Below are 21,957 nucleotides of genomic sequence, written 5' to 3'. Positions count from 1 at the left end.
GTGAGGCCTCATCTAGAATATGCAGTCCAGTTCTGGGCTCCAGTTCATAGAAAAGATGCCCTGGAGTTGGAAAAAATACAAAGATGAGCAACAAAGCTAATAAGGGGCATGGAGAATCTAAGTTATGAGGAAAGATTAAAAGAACTAAAACCTATTTAGCCTTGAAAAAAGATGACACAACCTATTTTCACGTATTATGCCTCGTTTTACGTCTGAAAATAGGGCTACAATACGTCGGCAAACATCTGCCCATTCATTTGAATGGGTTTGCCAACGTACTGTGCAGACGACCTGTAATTTACGTGTCGTCGTTTGACAGCTGTCAAACGACGACGCGTAAATTGACTGCCTCGGCAAAGAAGTGCAGGGCACTTCTTTGCCACGTAATTTGAGCTGTTCTTCATTGAACTCAATGAAGCACAGCTCAAGATTTACGAGCGTCTCAGAGCGTCTCAGACGCCTCGTAAATTACGAGGAGCATTTACGTGTTAAACGAGGCAGCTGTTAACAGTCTGTCTTTTCACACGTAAATGCCTCTCATCGTGTGAACATACCCTCAGGCCTCATGCACACAAATGTATTTTTGTCCTCTCGTAAATACTGGCGTAAATACGGGTCCTTGGTCACTCGTATTCGACCTGTATTGCACCAGTATTTACGGACCCGTGCCCGTAAATACGGGTCCGGTGTCACCAGTATTCCACCCATATTTACGGGCACGTTTTCGCTGCAAAATTGCACTGCACTAATCGGCAGCCCCTTCTCTCTATCAGTGCAGGATAGAGAGAAGGGGCAGCCCTTTCCGCAGTAAAAGTAAAAGAAATTCATACTTACCCGGCCGTTGTCTTGGTGACGCGTCCCTCTCGACATCCAGTCCGACCTCCCTGGGTAACGCGGCAGTCCATGTGACCGCTGCAGCCAGTGATTGGCTGCAGCGGTCACATGGGATGAAATGTCATCCCGGGAGGCCGGACTGGAGGAGGAAGAAGAAGAGTTCTGGGTAAGTTAACTTTTAATACTATTAACTCCAGCGGTAGTCACTGTCCCGGGTGCTGAGAGTTACTACCGATCAGTTGACTCTTTCAGCACCCTGGACAGTGACTATCCCCTGACGTCGCCTAGCAACGCTCCCGTAATTAAGGGAGCCCCATAGACTTCTTCGTAATTACGGGCATTTTTACGTTCATGTGCATGAGGCCTTATGGGGGACGGGACATGATTAATTTATATAAATATATTAATGGCACGTACAAAAAATATGGTGAAATCCTGTTCCATGTAAAACCCCCTCAAAAAACAAGGGTTCACTCCCTCCGTCTGGAGAAAAAAAGGTTCAATCTGCAGAGGCGACAAGCCTTCTTTAGGGCTTATTCACACGAACGTATAATACGTATAATACGTCCGTGCTACGCACGTGGAAATCACTCGCGTCGCACGGACCTATGTTACTGAGTGGGGCCATTCAGACTGTCAGTGAATTTCATGCAGCATATGTCCGCTGCGTGAAACTCACGACATGTCCTATATTTTGCCGTGTTTCGGGCTGCACGCATCCATTGAAGTCAATGGGTGCGTGCAAATCGCGCTCGGCACATGGAAGGACTTCCGGGTGCCGCGCGTGATTTGCGCAACAGCAGTAAAATAAATGAATGAAAACGGAAAAGCACCACGTACTTTTCTGTTTGCAAACATAAAAACAGAGTGTCATGATGATGATGGCGGCTGCGCGAAAATCACGCGCACCATATGCTCATGACACACAGACCTTTTGCGCGCGCAAAACGCAGCGTTTTTTTGCGCGCGCAAAACGGACACGTCCGTGTGAATCCGGCCTTACTGTGAATCTATGGAATAGTCTACCGCAGGAGCTCGTCACAGTAGGGACAGTAGATGGCTTTAAAAAAGGCTTCGATAATTTCCTAGAACAAAAAAATATAAGCTCCTATGTGTAGAAATTTTTACCTTCCCTTTTCCCATCCCTTGGTTGAACTTGAGGGACATGTGTCTTTTTTCAACTATACTATGTAACACACTATATATATACATATACACATACATATACACACACACACACACAATTTAACACTTACCTTTCTCAGGATTTCTTCTCTCCTGTATCCGGAGTCTTGAAGCTGCAGTGATTGGTTCAGGAGCTTTAATCACGTGATGTTCTCAAAGCTCCTGAAATCACTGATACCAGCAGATGGAGGAATCGCCTGTATACACTTGTGGGGATTTCTTCATATCACAGTTTAGTCCCCACATACACCGATATACACAGATGTACACACAGGGCCAATTCTAGCTTTTCTGCTGCCTGAGGCGAAAATTGAAATGGTGCCCCCAGGTTTTAATTGACATCCCCCTGGCTGTTCTACATCACTACCAGCCTCAAACTCTTGCAGATGCGCCGTTGCCTTGTACTCCCCTGCTATGCGTGGTGCAGCGATGAAGCCGGGCAGAGTACATCTCGCTGCACGGTGCGTGCCCAAGTAGTACAAGGCAATGGCGCATCTGAGAAAGTTGTATCAGTCAGGGGGATGTCAATCAAACATGAAAAGTTGGGTTTGGAGGCAGAACTATGCGACTCTTCAGGATAGCGGCACCGACCCATAACCCTTTAATGAGTAATTAGCATATAGTGTGCACCGTTTAAAAAGTTGATTTTATAGATTTTGCTGCATCTGAAACAAACATACAGGGGAATGTTTGGAAATATTATCAGGTCATGTATTACTGCGTGGTGGCGGTTCAAGGGGTTAAAACTACCAGACAGGTTCCCATCAAATATACAATGAATTGAAAACAATTCCATCAGCCCTGCAATTATGTTATTATAAATACATCCTATATAATTATAGTGCCAAAACCAAGCTCTGACATATATACAGCACCAGAACCGAGCTCTCTACATATATACAGCACTATAACCAAGCTCAGTACATATGTACAGCCCCAGAACCAAGCTCAGTACATAAATACAGCCCCAGAACCAAGCTCAGTACATAAATACAGCCCCAGAACCAAGCTCAGTACATAAATACAGCCCCAGAACCAAGCTCTGACATTATATATATATATATATACACATACACACATACATACACACACAGCTCCAAAACCAAGCTCGGTACAAATATACAGCACCAGAACAAAGCTCAGTACATATATACAGCACCAGAACAAAGCTCAGTATATATATACACAGCTCCAGAACCAAGCTCAGTACATAAATACGGCCCCAGAACCAAGCTCTGACATTTTATATATATATATATATATATATATATACATATACACATACATATACACATACATACATACATACATACATACATACATACATACAGCTCCAAAACCAAGCTAAGTACATATATACAGCACCAGAACAAAGCTCAGTATATATATATACAGCTCCAGAACCAAGCTCAGTACATGTATACACGCAACACCAGAACAAAGCTCAGTACATAAATACAACACCAGAACCAAACTTAGATACCGATACTTTGTGTAGTATTGCGATACTGATACCAAGAAAAAAGTTCTTCCATTTTCTGATGTGAGGCACGTGGTGTGATGAATTTTGAACCTCCATCTGCCTCACAATAATAGTAATTAACCCCATCATGTACCTCAGTCATAATGGACAACATGATGGGGTTAATTACTATTAACGAGAGGCACATGAAGGTTCAAAATGCATAATACCTCGTTCCTCACATTAATAAGTGAAAGAAAGCAGTTTTTAATTTTATTTTATAACAGTGTAAACATCATAAATGTGTTATTACGGTCGCGACTATACCGAATGTGTATATTTTATGTATTGACTTATTTTAATGTTTGTTGTAAAAAATGTGTATATTTCTGTATTTATTTAACATTACTTTATTTTTAAACTTTAAAGTGTAGCTAAACGTTTGACAAACTTCTGACATGACAGTGACATGTGAGAAGTTTGGATTGGTTGGGGTCCGAGCACTGAGAACGAAGCAGCTGAAGCGCTCAGCCGCTTCGTGTCTGTTCAGCTCTTTCCGGAAATAAATGTATCAGTATACAGACTCAATAGAAGTTCTATGAGTCCATACTCCGATACATCGGCTTTCCGGAAAGAGCCAAACAGAAACAAAGCGGCTGAGCGCTCACACGAGTGCTTCAGCTGCTTCGTTCTAGCGGTTGGTGGGGGTCTCAGTGCTCGGACCCCCACCAATCCAAACTTCTGATATGTCACTATGACATGTCAGAAGTTTGTCAAACGTTTAGCTACACTATAATGCATTGACATATATCTACAGTATGCCCTAACAGGAAATATAGTCAGACAGTCCTGGGGTCCTTCAATGGACCCTGGGCTGTCTGCTCATATATGGTATGTCCCTCGATCGCGTCGCAGAATTCAAGGGAATAGCAGCGGAGATGAGAGGCTTCTCTGATCTCTGCCGTTAGAGAGGGGCTGCTCCTGGCAAGAAGTGTGTGCGCGCGGTTAGTATGAGGTGATGCGGCCGGCACTGCACTAATGAGCGGAGGAGCAGGCACGGAAGACAGAACAAGGGGGTGTTTTGCAGTGCCGGCAATCATTAGTGCAGGGCTGGTCGCATCACATCGTGCTGACCGCGTGTGCACACTTGTCAGGACTCATACTGCAGATTATACAGTGACTAAATTACTGATTAGAAGCAGAATAAACATTTACATTAAGTGACTCACCGGTGACAGCTCAGATTCTAGTTCTTTTTCTCTTTTCTTCTCCATCTGGTCCAAACCTCTATGACGACTTCTACCGGGCACAGCCCATTTCTGCAGTTTGCCGCTCAGATGTTTTCAGCTTCTCACTTTTAAACGCCCCTAAATATAATAGCGCCAATCACTGCACCTCTAATTATAATAGCGCCATACACTGTGTATCTGATAATAGTGCCATACACTGTGTCCCCCACACACACACCGTGCCCCCTGTAGATAGTGCCCCCATAGTGATTCCGCACAAAGCCTCTGTAGATAGTGCCCTACATAGAAGCCCCTGTAGAAATTGCCCCACATACAGCCCCCTGTAGATAGTGCCCCACATATGGACTCGAGTGCTAACCACTGAGCCACCGTGCTGCCCTACATATAGCTCCCCCAATAGAAAGTGCTCCACATATAGCCCACCTCTGTATAGTGCCTCACATATAGCTCCCCCGTATATAGTGTCCCACATATAGCCCGCCCCTGTAGATAGTGCCCTACAAATAGCTCCCCCTATAGATAGTGCTCCACTTATAACCCAGCCCTGTAGATCATGCCTCACATATAGCTCCCCCTGTATAGTGTCCCACATATAGCCCGCCCCTGTAGATAGTGCCCTACAAATAGCTCCCCCTATAGATAGTGCTCCACATATAGCCCACCCCTGTAGATAGTGCTCCACATCCCCACATATAGACCCCACTGTAGATAGACACTCACAGTTTTAATAGAAAAAAAATTAAAAAAACTTTACATACTCACATGACCCCGTTCCCGCGCTGTCCAGTGGCAATGCAGACCAGCTCTCTTCTGAGCAGGTCTGCTGGAGCGGAACGACGCAAGCGGCGCGAGGACGTCATCGCGTAGTTGAAAGGCGCTGATTGGCAGGGCAGAATGACTTGCCCCGCCGAACAGCGCCTTTCAACTGAAGCATCATCGCATCATTGGAAGGAGCTGATTGGCGGAGCTTATGCATGTAATTGGCGGAGCTTATGCATGTAATTGTATCTGCTTTCTACGGACGCAGGTACAATTAGTGCAGGAGGGTGGGCGGTGGCGGCTGGTTTCAGTGGCGCCACCGCCCCCTCAGAGAGGCAGCAGGCCGCTGGCTGAGGCGAGATCAGCTCATCTCGCCTCATGGACAGTGCGGCCCCTCAGCAATGGAGCGGCCAATTCCCGGAGAAGTGCATGGCCAATCCGCCCCTGGGCAGAACATTCAGACCTACCACACTTTATCAGAAAATCATAATCACGGTTGACTGGTTCCCGACCACTGGCTGTGTATTTACGGCCAGCGGTTAGGGTCCTTAAAACCCGCTCCATAGACTATTTACGGCGCGGGTTTTAGCTTGCTGCCCAAGTGAACAGCTGAATGTCGGGTCTCCTTTCACGGCTTCTATCTTCTCTGATCGCTTTTACACAGCGCTCAATGCGCGCCGTGTATATGAATAGGCGCAGCGCCGCTGTCTCTATTGGTCCCATTGACCATGTGACTGGTCACATGATCGCCGGGATGCAATTAGTGGCAGACTGCTGCTGGGTCTTACTATACCCAGCACAGCCCCATCAGTGACAATAGTCACTATAAGAGGGCTGATTTCATGGGCTGAACACCATGGTGTAAAAGAAGAAAAAAAAAAAAAAAAGTCCCCCAAAGGTCTTTTCTGACCTTTTAGTGACAGACCATAGTAATAACAAAATAAAAGTAAAGTAAAGTGCACATTTTTTTTTATAATAAATACACATAAAATACCCACCCCCAAAAAAACATTCCCCCCCGCCAATCATTGTCGTAACGCTAGTCCTGAGCCAATTACCCTAAAATAGACAAGTAATATATTAAAATTTACGGCCATGACGATCACAAATAAAAGGTCTATTTTAGGGTAAAACTATGTTATTACCAGAAAAAAATAGCTAAAAAGTTAAAAAAAAGCTTATTTTTTTACTATTATTTTCAAACTTTAAGCCTAAAAATTCTAAAATACCAAAAAGGATGTATATAAATATGGTAAAAAAATAAACCTGCATTGTCTACGGAAAAAACATCGCAAAAACTACGTCGCTACCCCAACAAATAAAAAAGTTATAGATGTTTAACTAACGAGTGCTAAAAAGGTCTAAACGGTGTCTGGGCCTGAAGGATCAAAATAGCTCTGTCTTGAACTGGTTAATTGAACATGTAACCTCGATGACCATTAATAAACGATTTTTAGACCACACCCCTTTCTGCATGCCATACCTTTTAATTAATATAAATCTCCTGAGCCTGCTGTATATTACCATATATAATATACCCCGACACTGCCCCTCACGCAGTATAATGTCCCATAGCTGCTCCACACAATACGATGTCCCTATAGCTGCTCCACACAGTATGATGTCCCTATAGCTGCTCCACACAGTATGATGTCCCTATAGCTGCCCTCCACACAGTATAATGTCCCTATAGCTGCTTCGACGCAGTATAATGTGTACAGCCCCATACAGTGCCTAATAAAAATAAATAAATACATACTCACCTAACCCTGTTACAACGACAAGTGCAGGAGATCCCTCTACTCCTCCGGTCTGTATGGCTTGGCGCATATTTTCAGGTTCAGCTGGACTTCTTCCATATACAGGCGTTTCAGGCATCCTATTGGTCCACTGTGTCCACAATGCCCCCCTTATTTACTTCTTTATTTAGCCTCAATGCCCACGCCCCACGGCAGGCAGACAGTGCCCGCCCTAATGGTATATACATGGATTATGGGGGTTGTTTACAAGGTTGATGGGGGTTAGTGGGGGTGGTTGTCTGGTATATACAGGGATGATGGGGGTCCATGTTGATTACCTTCATCATCCCTGTATATAACTCCCATCATCCCTGTATATAACTCCCATCATCCCTGTATACAGGGATGATGGGAGTTATATACAGGGATGATGGGAGTTATATACAGGGATGATGGGGTTATATACAGGGACCCCCATCATCCCTGTATATAACCCCTATCATTTGTCTATATACCATTGGGGTGGGTATTTATCCTAAACAAGAAGTAAATGGGGTGGGCATTGAGGAGACCATGGACCAATGAGCTCACTGAAATTCCGGTAAATGGCAGAAATTCAGCAGACTCTGAATACATGCGTGCTAAGCCGCTCATGGCTCAGCACAGACAGGTGCGATGCAGTGATGTCATCACTTTTTCTCCGATTAATTGCTCAGCCCTACAAAATACGAATATCAACTGTCTGAACTGTGGGAGCAAGAACCCTGGAGCCCTCCACTCATGATTTAACCTAAGGGATGGTAACCACACAAAAAAGCACCACTGAAAAAAAGTCCCATCAAAGTTATGTGGGGGGTGGTCCAGATTCATCAGATAATTCCCTTCCTGCCACTCTCCCCCCTGTGTGCAACGCAGCAACATACTGCTCACAATCTGTGAGCAATGCCAATACATTCTCTGCTGCTTCTGAGCAGCAGTACAAAAAGACTCTCTTCTGTGTCGTCGTCGTCCCCCTTTGAACTGGTCTGTGCCCTAATGTTTCAGACCGGACACTGACAGCCGGTCCGCGCTGGCTGTGCTGCTTCTCGCCTCCTCCTCCTCTGCAAAGCTCCAAATGTAGAGAGGAGAAGGTCAGGAGACACTCTACTTGATCCATATGCTGGTGCCAATGCGGCCTCTGCTATCATATACAGATTATCAGCAGTGTCGCTGGCGCAGAGATATTAAAAAAAATAAATTAAAAAAAATCAAATTAAACTATATTGAGGGCATCGGAGGAGGGGTTCCAGACCTGTAGGACTCTCCACCAGTCAGTGCTCAATGCCGCAGTGGTCACAGTTTGTGCCAATAGTCTGTGCAGTATGCTCTCCTACGCTGCTTTCCTCTGTGCAGCGGTACAGAAAAATCCTCTATATGCCCTCTCTATCTTTCTAACTGGTTAGCACATGCATCCCGTGCCCAGTGGTAGAAATGGCCTTATTTCTTTAAATGGGTTTTCCCACAAAACACACATATTCCCTATCCACAGGATAGGGGATACACGTGTGATCACTGGGGGTCTGATCGCTGGCAGTGCTGGTGCGCATGTTTGGCCAGCGCTCCATTCATTTCTGTGGGGCTTTCAGGACTGCTGTCTCCAGCATCTCCATAGTTCTCCTCATTGCTTGGGGTCCCAGCAGTCGGACCCCCAGCGAGCACACATGTATTCCCTATCCTATGGATAGGGGATACATGTGTTTGTGGGAAACCCCCTTTAATGCTTTTTCCTGCGCAGCGTCATGTGCGGCAGCCTATGTATCCTTAATCCTCCTTCCCTATCTCCTCCCCTCCAGCGCCTCAGAGCAACAGAGAGGAGGAGATTGGGGTGGAGGAAGGAGGATGTACTTGCCACCGCACGCTGTGCAGAAGAGAGCGTAATACAGTCCGCTATTGCGTGGTAAGGGGTGGCCAGTGGACCCTCCGGGCTTAGGGGGCCCGGTCGCAGCTACAACCCCTATAACTATGCCTATGTATGTTCGAGAGTGTGTGTGTGTGTATATATATATATATATATATATATATATATATATATATATCTGTTGTTTCTAAGTATGCTCCCTTCCCACAGGCCGTTATTAAAGCTCCTTTACGCATTTTCTATTTTGTGGCATTTTTAAAGTTCTAGAATGAAGGCTATGGAAAAAAACACCACTGACACAAAAAACACTACGTAGGCTCTCTCATTTTTTACTATAGACTTTAAAGTAATATTTGGCCACAGCACTAAATGCAGCCTAAGGCCTTATTCCAGGGGTCAACAACCTATGGCATGTGGGGCATGTCTGCCTGGCACACAGTGATAAGCCCCTTAAGTGCTCCCCAGCCTAAACCTAGCCCAACGCCGCCACCCCCTTGGCTTGATTGATGGCTCTAGCATGTGCGGATGTCACATGTTCCTTTTAGGGACAAGGGGACGCACAGTGCTTGCAAAGAAACCAGTGACATCTGCGCATGCCAGAGCGGTCAATCAAGCCAAGGGAAGATCTGCTCACACAGATATGTATAAAAAGTTACAGCTGCTAAAAGACATGAATTCCATCCTCAGTCCCCCACGAGTCATACTGCAGACCACGGTCAGTCACCTCGTATGCACCACAGATAGATTTCCAATGCAAAGAAAGTCATAAATCTATTAACGTGACTTACCTGTATGGAGAGGACATACATAAACATCTCACTACTACCACTGCAGTCTGAGATAACCTGTCATAGGTATAACGTCAAAAAAATAAAGTCACCCAAATAGTCCCAGATATAGAAGACTAATGTGGCCAGTAATAAAATCTAGTATCTGATTTGGGTTACATTATTCTGTTACTCTTTGACCATGTTTATAAGTAATCCCACATTTTGTTCCCATGTCCTGTAGGATCCCACTCTTTACACAGTGCGCGCTGTCATCATTTTGGATCAGGACGGGGATCGACTTGTAGCCAAAGTAATACTGATGTGTGAATTGCATGTATTTGGGAAAAGCACTTTCTTATTTGACGAATACTCTCATAGTTTCTGTGACTTGAAGATTTTGAATTAAATAAATCCTTTTTGTAGTGGACTGATGCATGTTTTTGGCACTCTTTTTGCATTTGCCTTTAAGGATTATTTCATGCATGCCATTTTAGTGCATTTTCTATACAGACTTTTTAAATCAAAGTCAGGACTGGATCCCCAAGTACAAAGAAAAGACATACTTCTCTCCTTGGTATCCACTGGTGTTTGGGTAAAAAAAAAACTGCATCTGTGATTGTGGCCTTAAAGTGGTTTTCCCATCAGGGACATTTACGACATAGCCACAGGATGTCATAAATGTCAGATGCCGGTCCCACCTCTAGGATCCGCACCTATCTCTAGAACGAGGTCCCCATAACCCTGTGCTACCGCTCTGTGTAGCGGCTGAAGCTTGTGATTTCCGACCATGAGTTACGTAAACGCTGAGCTACGTGGTTTCCGTAAGGCCTATAGTAGTGAATGCCAGTTACGAAAGCAGTGTAACATGCGAGCTACGCTGTTTCCATAACTACTATTCAGTTCTATGGGACTTCCGGAAACAGCGTAGCTCAGAGAGCTACGCGGTTTTCTTCACGGTCGGAAATCACACGCTTCAGCCAAAACACAGAGCGGTAGAACGGGGTTTAGGGGGCCCCGTTCTAGAGATATGACATATGCTGTGGATGTCATAAATGTCCCTGATGGGAAAAACCCCTTTGAGCAGGTTTCACACAAACGTACTCTGGAAACATTTTAGCATCCGTATTATGGCTGCAAATCCTGGCCCGACTGCAGGTCTAATGATCCAAGTTCTTCCTTTGGGCTCCATTCAGATGGATTTACAGTACAATGCTAATAAATGGGGTTTTCAAAACCATTTCAGATGTAGCACAAAAAAATAAAATAAATCACACTTCCCTCATGAATGCACTTAACTCAAACTTAAGCATTATTCACAAGAACCGTTAAAATCGTCCGTGTAACGGTATTTTTTTTTTTTTTGGGTTTTGTTTTTAACGGCCGTCACACGGCTGCATGTATTTCTATAGGGCTATTCACACGGCCGTTGTTTTAATGCACTGTGTAAACTGCCCGTGATAATATAGGACATGTCCTATTTTTGTCCATTTTCACGGATCCCTCAATAGACTCAAGTCTGAGGGATCCGTGAAAACGGATCCCGCACAGGTGCAAATCGGCCGTGAAAAACTGCCGATTTGAAACTCGTTCGTCTGAATAAATCTTAAGAGTCTGATGTGTTCTTTGGTTGCTCCTATTAGCAAAATGGCACAATATTGTTGTGCCATTTTTTACCTATAGGAGAATGGACCTACATATGGATTTCAGAGGTTCTTTAGAGGTTGCCATCAATTTTTACTTCAAGAATAGTGCAGCAAGTGGAACTCCAACAGACCCCACTGTAAGTCACCGTTTGGATAGCCATAATACTACTATGAACAGAGGCATTGAAGGCTATGTAAATCTTCCAATGGCAGAGAATACAGAGCAGCTGTATCTCAAAAAGTAAAAACAACTATTTATAAAGTTGCACCAATCACGTGGACTGACCATTTTATTTAAAAATAAAATCTGCAATTCAAAGGTTTACATAGCCTTTAATTTGTGTATGTATCGATTTTGAGGCACATAAATAATAAAAATAAACAGTCCGGTAGAATTATAAATTGGCACAAAAAAAAAAGTCTCATATTAATGGTAATGGACTTGTCTCACTTTTCTCACAATAAAGTCTATTCTGCACAACATAGTATATAGTGGGATTGAAGCGATGCTGCTGGAAAAACGAGACATCCCCATGATACTAGAACATCCACTGCTAACAGCACAACCCAAAATATCACAAGTAACGGTTCATTCACATTGTCCTGAACTGTAAAAGAATAATCTTACCGCTAGTACCTTCATTTCTTTGCCCTCCAATATGTCAGTCTCTCTCTTCTTGTTCTAGTATTATGATTGCACATTCCCATCGTTGCTGGAGCAGCGAGAATTTGAAAAAAAGATATTCCACAGGACCCAGAGATCTGAAAGTAAGAGCAAAAATTAAAAAGGGGCATTAGGAAAATCTAAAAATAATTTAATTATAAAAGATTATACAAAATTAAAAAGGTAGTGGTTACAGGGATGAGAGTGAGAAATCCGGGGCACTCATTAAAGCTGGCCGTACACTTAAGATACAAACGATCAACAATCAACCGTCTGACCATCAACATGCCGGATTAAACTGGCAGATCCGGGACATAGTTAAAAAAAAAAAGTGTAACACAACAGAATGGGCTTGGGCAAAGTGGTCTGCGATTGGCCGATCATGCCATACACACCTAATTTCAGGTGGTGATGGCCGACAGTAGTCTGCGGTCAACCATTGCAAACGATCGTTCGCGTATAGTTAATAAAAAAAAAAATGCACATTGCTACATAAAACTAAAGCCGGTCATAACGTAAAGATTTTTGTCTGGAGAAGTACTTTACATGTGTATGGGTGACATTCAAGCTTCTCTTCAGATATAAGTTGTGACTGAAATCTTCAGACAAAACTTATGTGTTGTAAAATTGAAGAGTTTTTATAGAGCCTATAGGAGTCAAGTTGGAGGGGTGAAGTCTTGGATTCCCATACAATCTCAGCGTCGATGCCTTTATCTAAGGAACTTTCTTCAGAGAATTGTCTTTATTGGCTGACGTTCACACTTGTAAAATGTAATTATGAAGCTACTGTCAGATCCCATTCTATTGGTCTCATTATAGACAATGACCATGTGGCATAAAAAAAAATGCCAAGTGTAGCTGAAGGTGCATGGCACTTTACTAGCGCCGCTTCCATTTCATTGTAGCAATTAACGGGGATGAGGGGACACCGTCCAATTTTTCCTATTTATTTCTAACCTATTATTTATATAGAGTCAGAATATTCAGCAGAAGGTTACTCAGAATATATTCACATCAGTCCCTGTCCTGTGGCATCCACAGTTTAGTACACACATACTAGGGCTATTTCTGTATGGAAGACAAGCCATGCAAATAAGGTATATAAACATACAAACTGCAGATGTTGCACTGGGTCAGATCTGAACCCATGGCCCAATGATACAAGCCTACAGTTCTCATCACTGAGCCACCTTGATACATTATAGTAACAGACCTGATTCTCTCTGTATTTTTCTCTATAAGTCATATGTCATTTCACTACTGTGTTTCCAAGGTGAAGTGATACTTGTCGATGGTGTGACCGCACTATGCCAACGATCATCTGATGTTATGTGTTACATAATTGGCGGGCCTGATGAGAACGAAGTAAGTTGAATATACAGTATGGCATCTTGTCACTTATTACAAAAATGCAAGTTACTTTCTAGAACAGAAAAGTAGATCCGGAGTTTTTTGTATATAAAATATAACTTTTACTTGTTTCTCTTAAAAAATTACTTTAGAAAAAACACAATTATACAGACAGTATATAAAAGGTGTACTGAAGTTTTGATGCTCATTCAAAGCCTGTATCCAGTATCGTGAGGTGATACGACATTAACAGCAGTTCATACGTGTATATAATAAATAAGGAGTGTTCGTCAATCTTCGTGTCTAGAGATCCTTTCAAGTTAGTGACCAACCGGTAATAATGAGTGACCAACAGGTACAAGAGTATGGGGCTCAGTGCCCCCCTACCCGTATGGATGTCATCCGTTTTCTCTGACAACCTTTAGAGCTTGCTGTCCGATGGATCAGGAAAGAGCTCTCCTTGTGTGTATAAAGGATCTCCTCTGTGAACTCTCTTAGTATATTTTAGGAGATTTTAACTATACTAAGAGAGTTCACAGAGGAGATCCTTTATACACACAAGGAGAGCTCTTTCCTGATCCATCGGACAGCAAGCTGTAAAGGTTGTCAGAGAAAACGGATGACATCCATACGGGTAGGGGGGCACTGAGCCCCATACTCTTGTACCTGTTGGTCACTCATTATTACCGGTTGGTCACTAACTTGACAGGCTTTGAATGAGCATCAAAACTTCAGTACACCTTTTATATACTGTCTGTATAATTGTGTTTTTTCTAAAGTAATTTTTTAAGAGAAACAAGTAAAAGTTATATTTTATATACAAAAAACTCCGGATCTACTTTTCTTTTCTACATATATTACGGAGAATTCATTAAAAAGAAGTCTGGATGGTGGACTTTATCTTTCATCATCATTCATTACTTTCTAGAACAGACAGTCTCTAGCTTATTAAAAGTTTAGAAAGATTATTACAAATAAAGATATTTTTGATTTTTTACTAATGTTATCTATGACAAATGCTTCCTGTGCACCCATTTTCCTACTCTCAATTGAGCAATACCACTCTTTCCCCGATTCCTAAACCCCCCAGTGTGTCAGACCACTCCTTCCCCAGCCCCCCAGTGTGTCAGACCACTCCTTCCCCAGACCCCCAGTGTGCCAGACCACTCCTTCCCCAGCCCCCCAGTGTGCCAGAACACTCCTTCCCCAGCCCCCCCAGTGTGCCAGACCACTCCTTCCCCATCCCTCCTGGGTGCTAGACCACGCCGTACACGTGTGGCAGACTACTCCTTCCCCATGTGTACCAGACCACCCCTTTCCCAGCCACCCAGTGTGCTAGGCCACTCCTTCCCCACCTTTGCTGCGTGCCAGACCACTCCTTCTCCAGCCCCAGATCACTCCTTCCCCAGCTCTCCTGTGTGCCATATCACTCCTTCCCCAGCCCCTCAGTGTGCCAGACCACTCCTTCCCCAGTGTGCCAGACCACTCCTTCGCCAGCTCTGTGTGCCTGGCCACTCCTTCCTCATGTGTGCCAAACCACTACTTCCCCAATCCTCCTGTATGCACTCGTTCCACAGCCCTCCTGTGTTCCAAACCACTTATTCCTCTTCCTTCCTGTGTGCCAGACCACTCCTACCCCAGCCCTTCTGTGCATTAGACCACTTGTTCTCAGGCCTCCTATATTCCAGACCACTACTTCCTCAGGCCTCCAATGCACCAGACCACTACTTCCCCAGCCCTCCTGTGTGCTAGACCACTCCTTCCCCACCTTTCCTGTGTGCCAGACCACTCCTTCCCCAGCCCCCCCCAGCGTGCCAGACCACTCCTTAGCCAGCTCTCCTGTGTGCCAGACCACTCCTTGCTCATGTGTGCCGGACCACTCTTTTCCAAACCCTCCTGTATGCAAGACTACTTGTTCCCCATCCCTCCTGTGTGGCAGACCACTCCTTCACCAGCTCTGCTGTGTGCCCGGCCACTCCTTCCTCATGTGTGCCAAACCACTACTTCCCCAACCCTCTTGTACACACTCGTTCCTCAGCCCTCCTGTGTTCCAAACCACTTATTCCTCTTCCTGTGTGCCAGACCACTACTTCCCCAGCTCTCCTGTGTGCCGGACTACCACTTCCCCAGCCATCCTGTGTGCCAGACCACTACTTCCCCAACCCTCCTGTGTGACAGACAACTCTTTTTTTTTTTTTTTTTCGACCTCCTTTGTACCAGACCACTCCGTGCTCTGCCTTCCTGTTTGCCACTCAGTCCCCACCCGTCCTGTCTGCTAGACTACTCCCTAGCTTTCCAATGATCTAGAGCACTCCTTTACCAGCTTCCAATGTTTCAGATAGCTCCTTCATCAACTTTATTATGTGCCAGATCACTACCTCCCCAGTTCTTTGTGCCAGGCGACACCTATAGCAGATCTGGTGTATGCATGGGAAACCGAGAAGTATACAGAAATTTTCATTTATAAACTTTATATCAGGGAAAGGTAAGAGAAAAAGATATGTGGTTGTGTGTGTGTGTGTGTGTGTGTGTGTGTGTGTGTGTGTGTGTGTGTGTGTGTGTGTGAACATAAAAAACCCCAAAAACTTTATATCTTTAAAACACAACAAATAATTAAAAGTCTCCTACAAACCAGGGAGGGACTTTTAATTATTTGTCATGTTTTAAAAATGTTTATTTTTATTTTTATATTAGCACACACAACCACACACACATCTTGTCCAAGTATGGCCAAGCTTTTCAGATATCCGTGCCCTTGTTGTGATCTCATTTCACAGTGAAATCCAGACTCCAGAGTATTAATATAAACACACTTTTCTTGTGTAGAGCCATTGAATGTTGCTGCTGGAGGTGTATTATTCATTTAAATAACCCGGCACAGTAAGATTTTTTTAGTTCTGGATATCTATTCCATGTGGAAAACATGTGCAACTATACAAACACCTCCACTTTGTCGTTATTGCTGCAACATTTAGTGTGAATCATAATAATCTTGTAGAACGAGGCGCAGGATGTCGCCAAATGGAATTTTGCACCGTGGTCGGCAGTTTCTTACTTTATGATGACTCCAATGGGGACAGCTGTGGCTAAAAAGATCTGTTATCACTAGGAGTCAGAACTGCCAACGGTCTCATTTACAGAGCCAATCGTATGTTAGAATAAGCTGTGCATGAAAATGACATCTACACAAAGCCACATGCACTGGGGGTGATTGATCAAAAGTGGAGTTGCCCATAGCAACCGAATGCTCTTTTTTTTGGTTTTTTTTAGATGCTCTTTAATAAAAAATGACTACGTCAATAGGCAACTACTCCACTTTTCCTTTGCGCTACTTTGTGGAAGATTTATCCAGTCACTCACATATGGATTTTTGCTGATCCTCCAAAACCAATCCTTTTGATCAACTCAAAACAACATTGTGTTCACAGTGCCCCAAGATAGTGATGCAAATGATGCCCCTGCTTGCAGCAGATTGTCCCCAAACTAGAGGCACATAGTTTAAGGAGATCCGTGATCAGACTATGCTGCCCTAAATAACGGCAACAAAGTACGGGGACAAATCCGCTTACCTATTAGCCAAAATTGCACAAAAAATAATAATATTGTTTTGTTTAAATGACAGGAGTGATCAAAGAATACACTGGCCTCATAGTGGAGTAAGGAGCCACATAATAGAGGCCACTGTTGTATAATGAAAAGTTATTTAAATTTTCCAATATGCTTTCTGTATCAATTCTTCATATTTTCTTTTTTAAATCTTAAATTTTTATTGAAAGATTTTTATACATTACAACCAAACAAAAATACACATAAGTAACAGACACACAATACTGTTCGTATTAGAATGACACTCCATATAAGTAAAACACATCTCAAATTAGCCATTTAAGATCATAATTAAATATAGTATTTTGAATGAGTCCAAGAATTCCATCTCTTTACATTCCGACCATGAAGAACTAAATCAGAAACGAAATAAGTTTCATGATAACATTGGCTATTAACAATTCTTCATATTTTCAAGATCTCTGATTGATGTCATTTTAGAAGCACTTTCATTGTTTACTACCAGCCGATAAAAATCTGTCCTGGTCATGTGATGGTCACACAGGTGCAGGACTGATTACAGGTAAAGTATGTATATCAGAGCTGTAAACCTGTATGTCCATCACACGACCATGATTTATATCCACTGGAAGTAAACAACGAAGGTTCCTATTGAATGGCAGCAAGCAGAGATCTTGAATACAATGAGGGATTTATACAGAAAGTATATTGGAAAATTTTATAATTTTTCATTCTACAAAAAAAAATAATACATTTAATTTGCTGAAATCCCTTTAAAGAAACACATGCCCTGAACTTTGCAAAGATTATGTATGAATTGAGCTACGGATATGATTTCCATTGGGTCAGCACAATAATTGTAGTATCTGTCTTCAGCTGATGCTTCTCTCTGCACTGACATGTCTATGTGAAAGCCTATGCCACATACTGCGGTGAGTAGAACATGTATGTGTGCATGGATTATAGATCACCTGTACTTATTCTAGCAACACAACGTTTATGTGTCAACACATGCCAATTAATAACAAGATCATTTGCTAGAAAACAAGTTTGTCAAATGTCCTAATCTCTGTCATATATGGAGTCTGGAAACATCATAGTCTGCTTTGGTTGCCATGTGCAACACTGACAGTTTTTTTTTTTTATTACATAACACTGGACAACCTCTTAAAATGTCATGTTTTGAGCTCATCACATGGCAAATTTACTAATCTGACAAGTGTTTCTTGTCTACAGGAAACAGATGGACAGGAATTTGCTGCTGGAAAATATGGACACCGTTTTTTTGATACTTGATGAAATAATTGATATGGGGTGAGAACATTTTTAAGGAGACTTGGGACGAAGCAGAAATGTTATTTCTACAGAACCCCCCTAACAAGTACAGCTCTTGCCCCTTTAATAACAGCCAAAGTGTCTCTTTTAACAGCCCCATTAGAGTGACCCTAATGCTAGCAAATTGACCCCTAATAAACAGTGGCAGCAATGTGCCACCAGTACACAATAGAGACAGCAAAGTAGCTCCTCATAAACAGTGCTTTCCTTTCCCGACACAGAGCTATAGAATTGAAGAGTAACTGCACCTTCACAAAACTTTTGATATGTCAGAGACAAACCAGAAGTTTTGCTCAGTGGCGTCCGGGTGCGGAGACCCCCACTGTCGTTAAAACATAGGCGCAGATACCCAGATAGATATTGCCCATTGACTTCCTGCGTGAAGTCTTGTTTTACCATTGGCATATGTAAACCTCTTAATGTATATCCAACCTCCGTCGTAATTCAATAAATTACTTTGAAACATAAAGCAAAGGCACAGAAGTGCCTGCACCTTTGGCTGAAGATAGGCTCACATAGAACATCTATGAGCCCCTCTCCAGCCTAGAAAGGGGAGACGATCACAGTCAAAAGGTGCAGGGCACTCAGCTGAGCGCTTCTTCGCCTTTGTTTTAACAACAGTGGGGGGTCCCAGCACCCAGACCCCACCGATCAAAACTTCTTATACATCTCTATATTATATATACTTATGCAATATTCTCCCACTAGTGACAGCTTCTAGCAGCCTATGTAAGAGACTTGCCTGCTCTGCTGGGAGTTCGGGAGATCTCTCCTATGTCGGTAGACAATAATACAATATGGGAAAATACGCAAATATGGGTAATATGCACAAGGGGTCCATTTCATAATTTAAGACCGTCCTACACCAAAAGAAGACACTTAATGCAATGAGAGACAAAGCATTATGATGTACACTAATCCATGTAGATAGGAGTCCCTACACCCATTTTTTTATCTGATGCCCAAGTTTACACCAGGGCACCTTGGAACTACAAGAGAAAATTATTGGGATCCCACAAAGAAAAAATTGCATCTCTACATTAAAGAGGCTCTGTCACCAGATTATAAGTGTCCTATCTCCTACATAATGTGATCGGCGCTTGTAATGTAGATCACAGCAGTGGTTTTTATTTTGAAAAACGATCATTTTTGAGCAAGTTATGAGCAATTTTAGATTTATGCGAATTAGTTTCCTAATAGTCAACTGGGCGTGTTTTTACTTTTTACCAACTGGGCGTTGTACACAGAAGTGTATGACGCTGACCAATCACCGTCATACACCTCATTGTTCCAGCCCAGCTTCTCTCACTGCACAATCACACTGTAACAATGGGCTGGAACAATGAGAAGCTGATTGGTCACTGATTGGTCAGCGTCATACACTTCTCTGTACAACGCCCAGTTGGTAAAAAGTAAAAACACGCCCAGTTGACTATTAGGAAACTAATTCGCATAAATCTAAAATTGCTCATAACTTGCTCAAAAATGATCGTTTTTCAAAATAAAAACCACTGTTATCTACATTATAGCACCGATCAGATTATGTAGGAGATAGGGCACTTATAATCTGGTGACAGAGACTCTATAACTGCATTGTAACTCTTCTGTTATTATACACACAGTCCATACAATCAATAAATACATTATGTGGAAAGTCATTTGCCATCGACAGTAGCTGCCCTGACCATTATTAGTGGAATAAGTGGCAACTCATGTCATGAAGGAAACAAAAAAGCTAGAATACCCCTTTAAATTGAACTATATTAGTTTGACAGTGTATTACATTGGTATTTTGGTTGCAGACAATTCCGTCTTACCCCAAGCAGTTAGATGCCAAGTACAAAAGCCTTAATAGCATGGCACTTAAAAGAATGGAAACGTTTAATTTAGTGAAATATTTCTAGTAAGTGCCTTCATGAATTAGTAAAGTATGAAGATCTAGAACTGGACTCATTATGGACTCGCTCCAGAAATGCTCCATCCACGGGCTAAACTGGCCACAAAGAAATCCTAGAGATGACTGTAGAAATATCCTGATCTCCATAAGTATAGATCAGAAAATTCATCGGATTACAGAACTAAATTAGAGTAGCATTATTGGTTTTGGCATTTTATTTTGGGCGGTCTTCCTGGAAGTTCTCTATTTTTACACGTACATTTTATATACTTTTCTATGATCAACCGATAATCCAGAATATTTGCTAATCTGGTATCTTTGATGACATTGCTACCCTTTTTTTCTCAAAATTACATTTGTATAATTTCCTGCTGCCCTTCCGGTTAGTGGTAAATGGAGCATTTCCAATAATCATATTATATTATATTATACAATGGCGATTTATATTTAGAGCAGCTCCAAACGGTAGGGTCCACAGTGTTTGTTAGTCCGCAGGATTTTCTGCATGTTCCTGCAAAGAAATATTGCATAAAAAACACGTCCCCCTGAGCCCTGCATGTATGACGGGATTTCAGAACGGGACGTCCAATATGAAGGTGCAAAATGCTCACAAGTGACACCGGACTTTGAAGATGACAGCGATCCCCCCAATATCTACTTTTAGGCAATAGAAAAATCCTAGCCATTTCTCTTCTTGCATAGTTAGCACTTTGTGTAATGAATTTAGATATTATATATCAGGTTTTACCATGCAAATGTTGTCTTTCAGTGTCATTTTGGAGTGTGAATCCCAGCAAGTCATTCAAAGACTCAGCTTCAAGGTGATAAGTGACCTCTCAATTAAGTCTGTGACATTGTTTCTTGCGTCTTCCCTTGTACTCCGCTACAGTTTAGGCTGCTCTCACACAAGCATATTTTTCAACAGTATAAGGCCGAATTCAGACGACCGTAGTATACGTCCGTATGACGGCCATTAAAACAACGGCCGTCACACGGCTGTATGTATTTCAATGGGGCCATTCACATGGCCTTTGTTTCAACGGAACGTGTGGAGGGTCCGTTGAAAAGTAGAACATGTTCCATTTTTCTTCCGTTTTCACGGAATTCTGTATATGGAATTTAACTCTATGATAAACTCAACTTCTCACATTATTTATCTCTCTTTATTACAGACCGTGTCGGAGCAAGCATTCGGCTTTGTGCTGTTTGATTACATCACTGGTACCAATGAGCAGAAAGAACGCCAGACGAGCAGCGCTGGAGTGATTGATTGAAGTTATTGACCCCAGAATGACGAAGAGTCATGTGACCGCCCACACCTAATACCTGTAAAGCTATACGCCTCATGTATAAGAAAAACAAATGGAAGCAAAATGTAGCAATGTCCCCCATAGCAACCTATGAGACCTGATTAGATGCTGGAACCAACCGCTCCTTTTTTCTGTAGTGGGCTAGTGCAGCATAATATTCCATAGCCGTAGTTTTTGTACATGAAGCCCCAAGTTCTTGCTGTGACCACCATATTAAGTTAAGTTCACATAACATGGATCTGAGATACACACACACCAATTTTCCGGCTTTATAAATTTTATGTCATATCAATTA

General features: G+C 42.7%; 1 protein-coding gene across 3 annotated transcripts in view; it reads left to right on the top strand.

The window, feature by feature from the left end:
- Positions 1 to 21,957, top strand: part of COPZ2 (coat protein complex I subunit zeta 2) — a 23,436-nt gene extending 1,479 nt beyond the window's left edge. For 2 of the 3 annotated variants that reach the window (XM_075845206.1, XM_075845205.1), the window contains exons 2-8: positions 10,138 to 10,206; positions 12,226 to 12,307; positions 13,477 to 13,568; positions 17,997 to 18,052; positions 18,357 to 18,434; positions 21,122 to 21,173; positions 21,525 to 21,957. In XM_075845206.1, the coding sequence (XP_075701321.1) occupies positions 10,138 to 10,206; positions 12,226 to 12,307; positions 13,477 to 13,568; positions 17,997 to 18,052; positions 18,357 to 18,434; positions 21,122 to 21,173; positions 21,525 to 21,626 (531 nt within the window). In that variant the 3' untranslated portion in view covers positions 21,627 to 21,957. The remainder of the gene's footprint in view (positions 1 to 10,137; positions 10,207 to 12,225; positions 12,308 to 13,476; positions 13,569 to 17,996; positions 18,053 to 18,356; positions 18,435 to 21,121; positions 21,174 to 21,524) is intronic. The other variant, XM_075845207.1, reaches the window with a different exon arrangement.

The sequence above is a fragment of the Rhinoderma darwinii genome, chromosome 13 (genome assembly GCF_050947455.1).
Source record: "Rhinoderma darwinii isolate aRhiDar2 chromosome 13, aRhiDar2.hap1, whole genome shotgun sequence".
NCBI classification, from domain to species: domain Eukaryota; kingdom Metazoa; phylum Chordata; class Amphibia; order Anura; family Rhinodermatidae; genus Rhinoderma; species Rhinoderma darwinii.
This window is presented reverse-complemented; position numbering and strand designations above follow the sequence as displayed.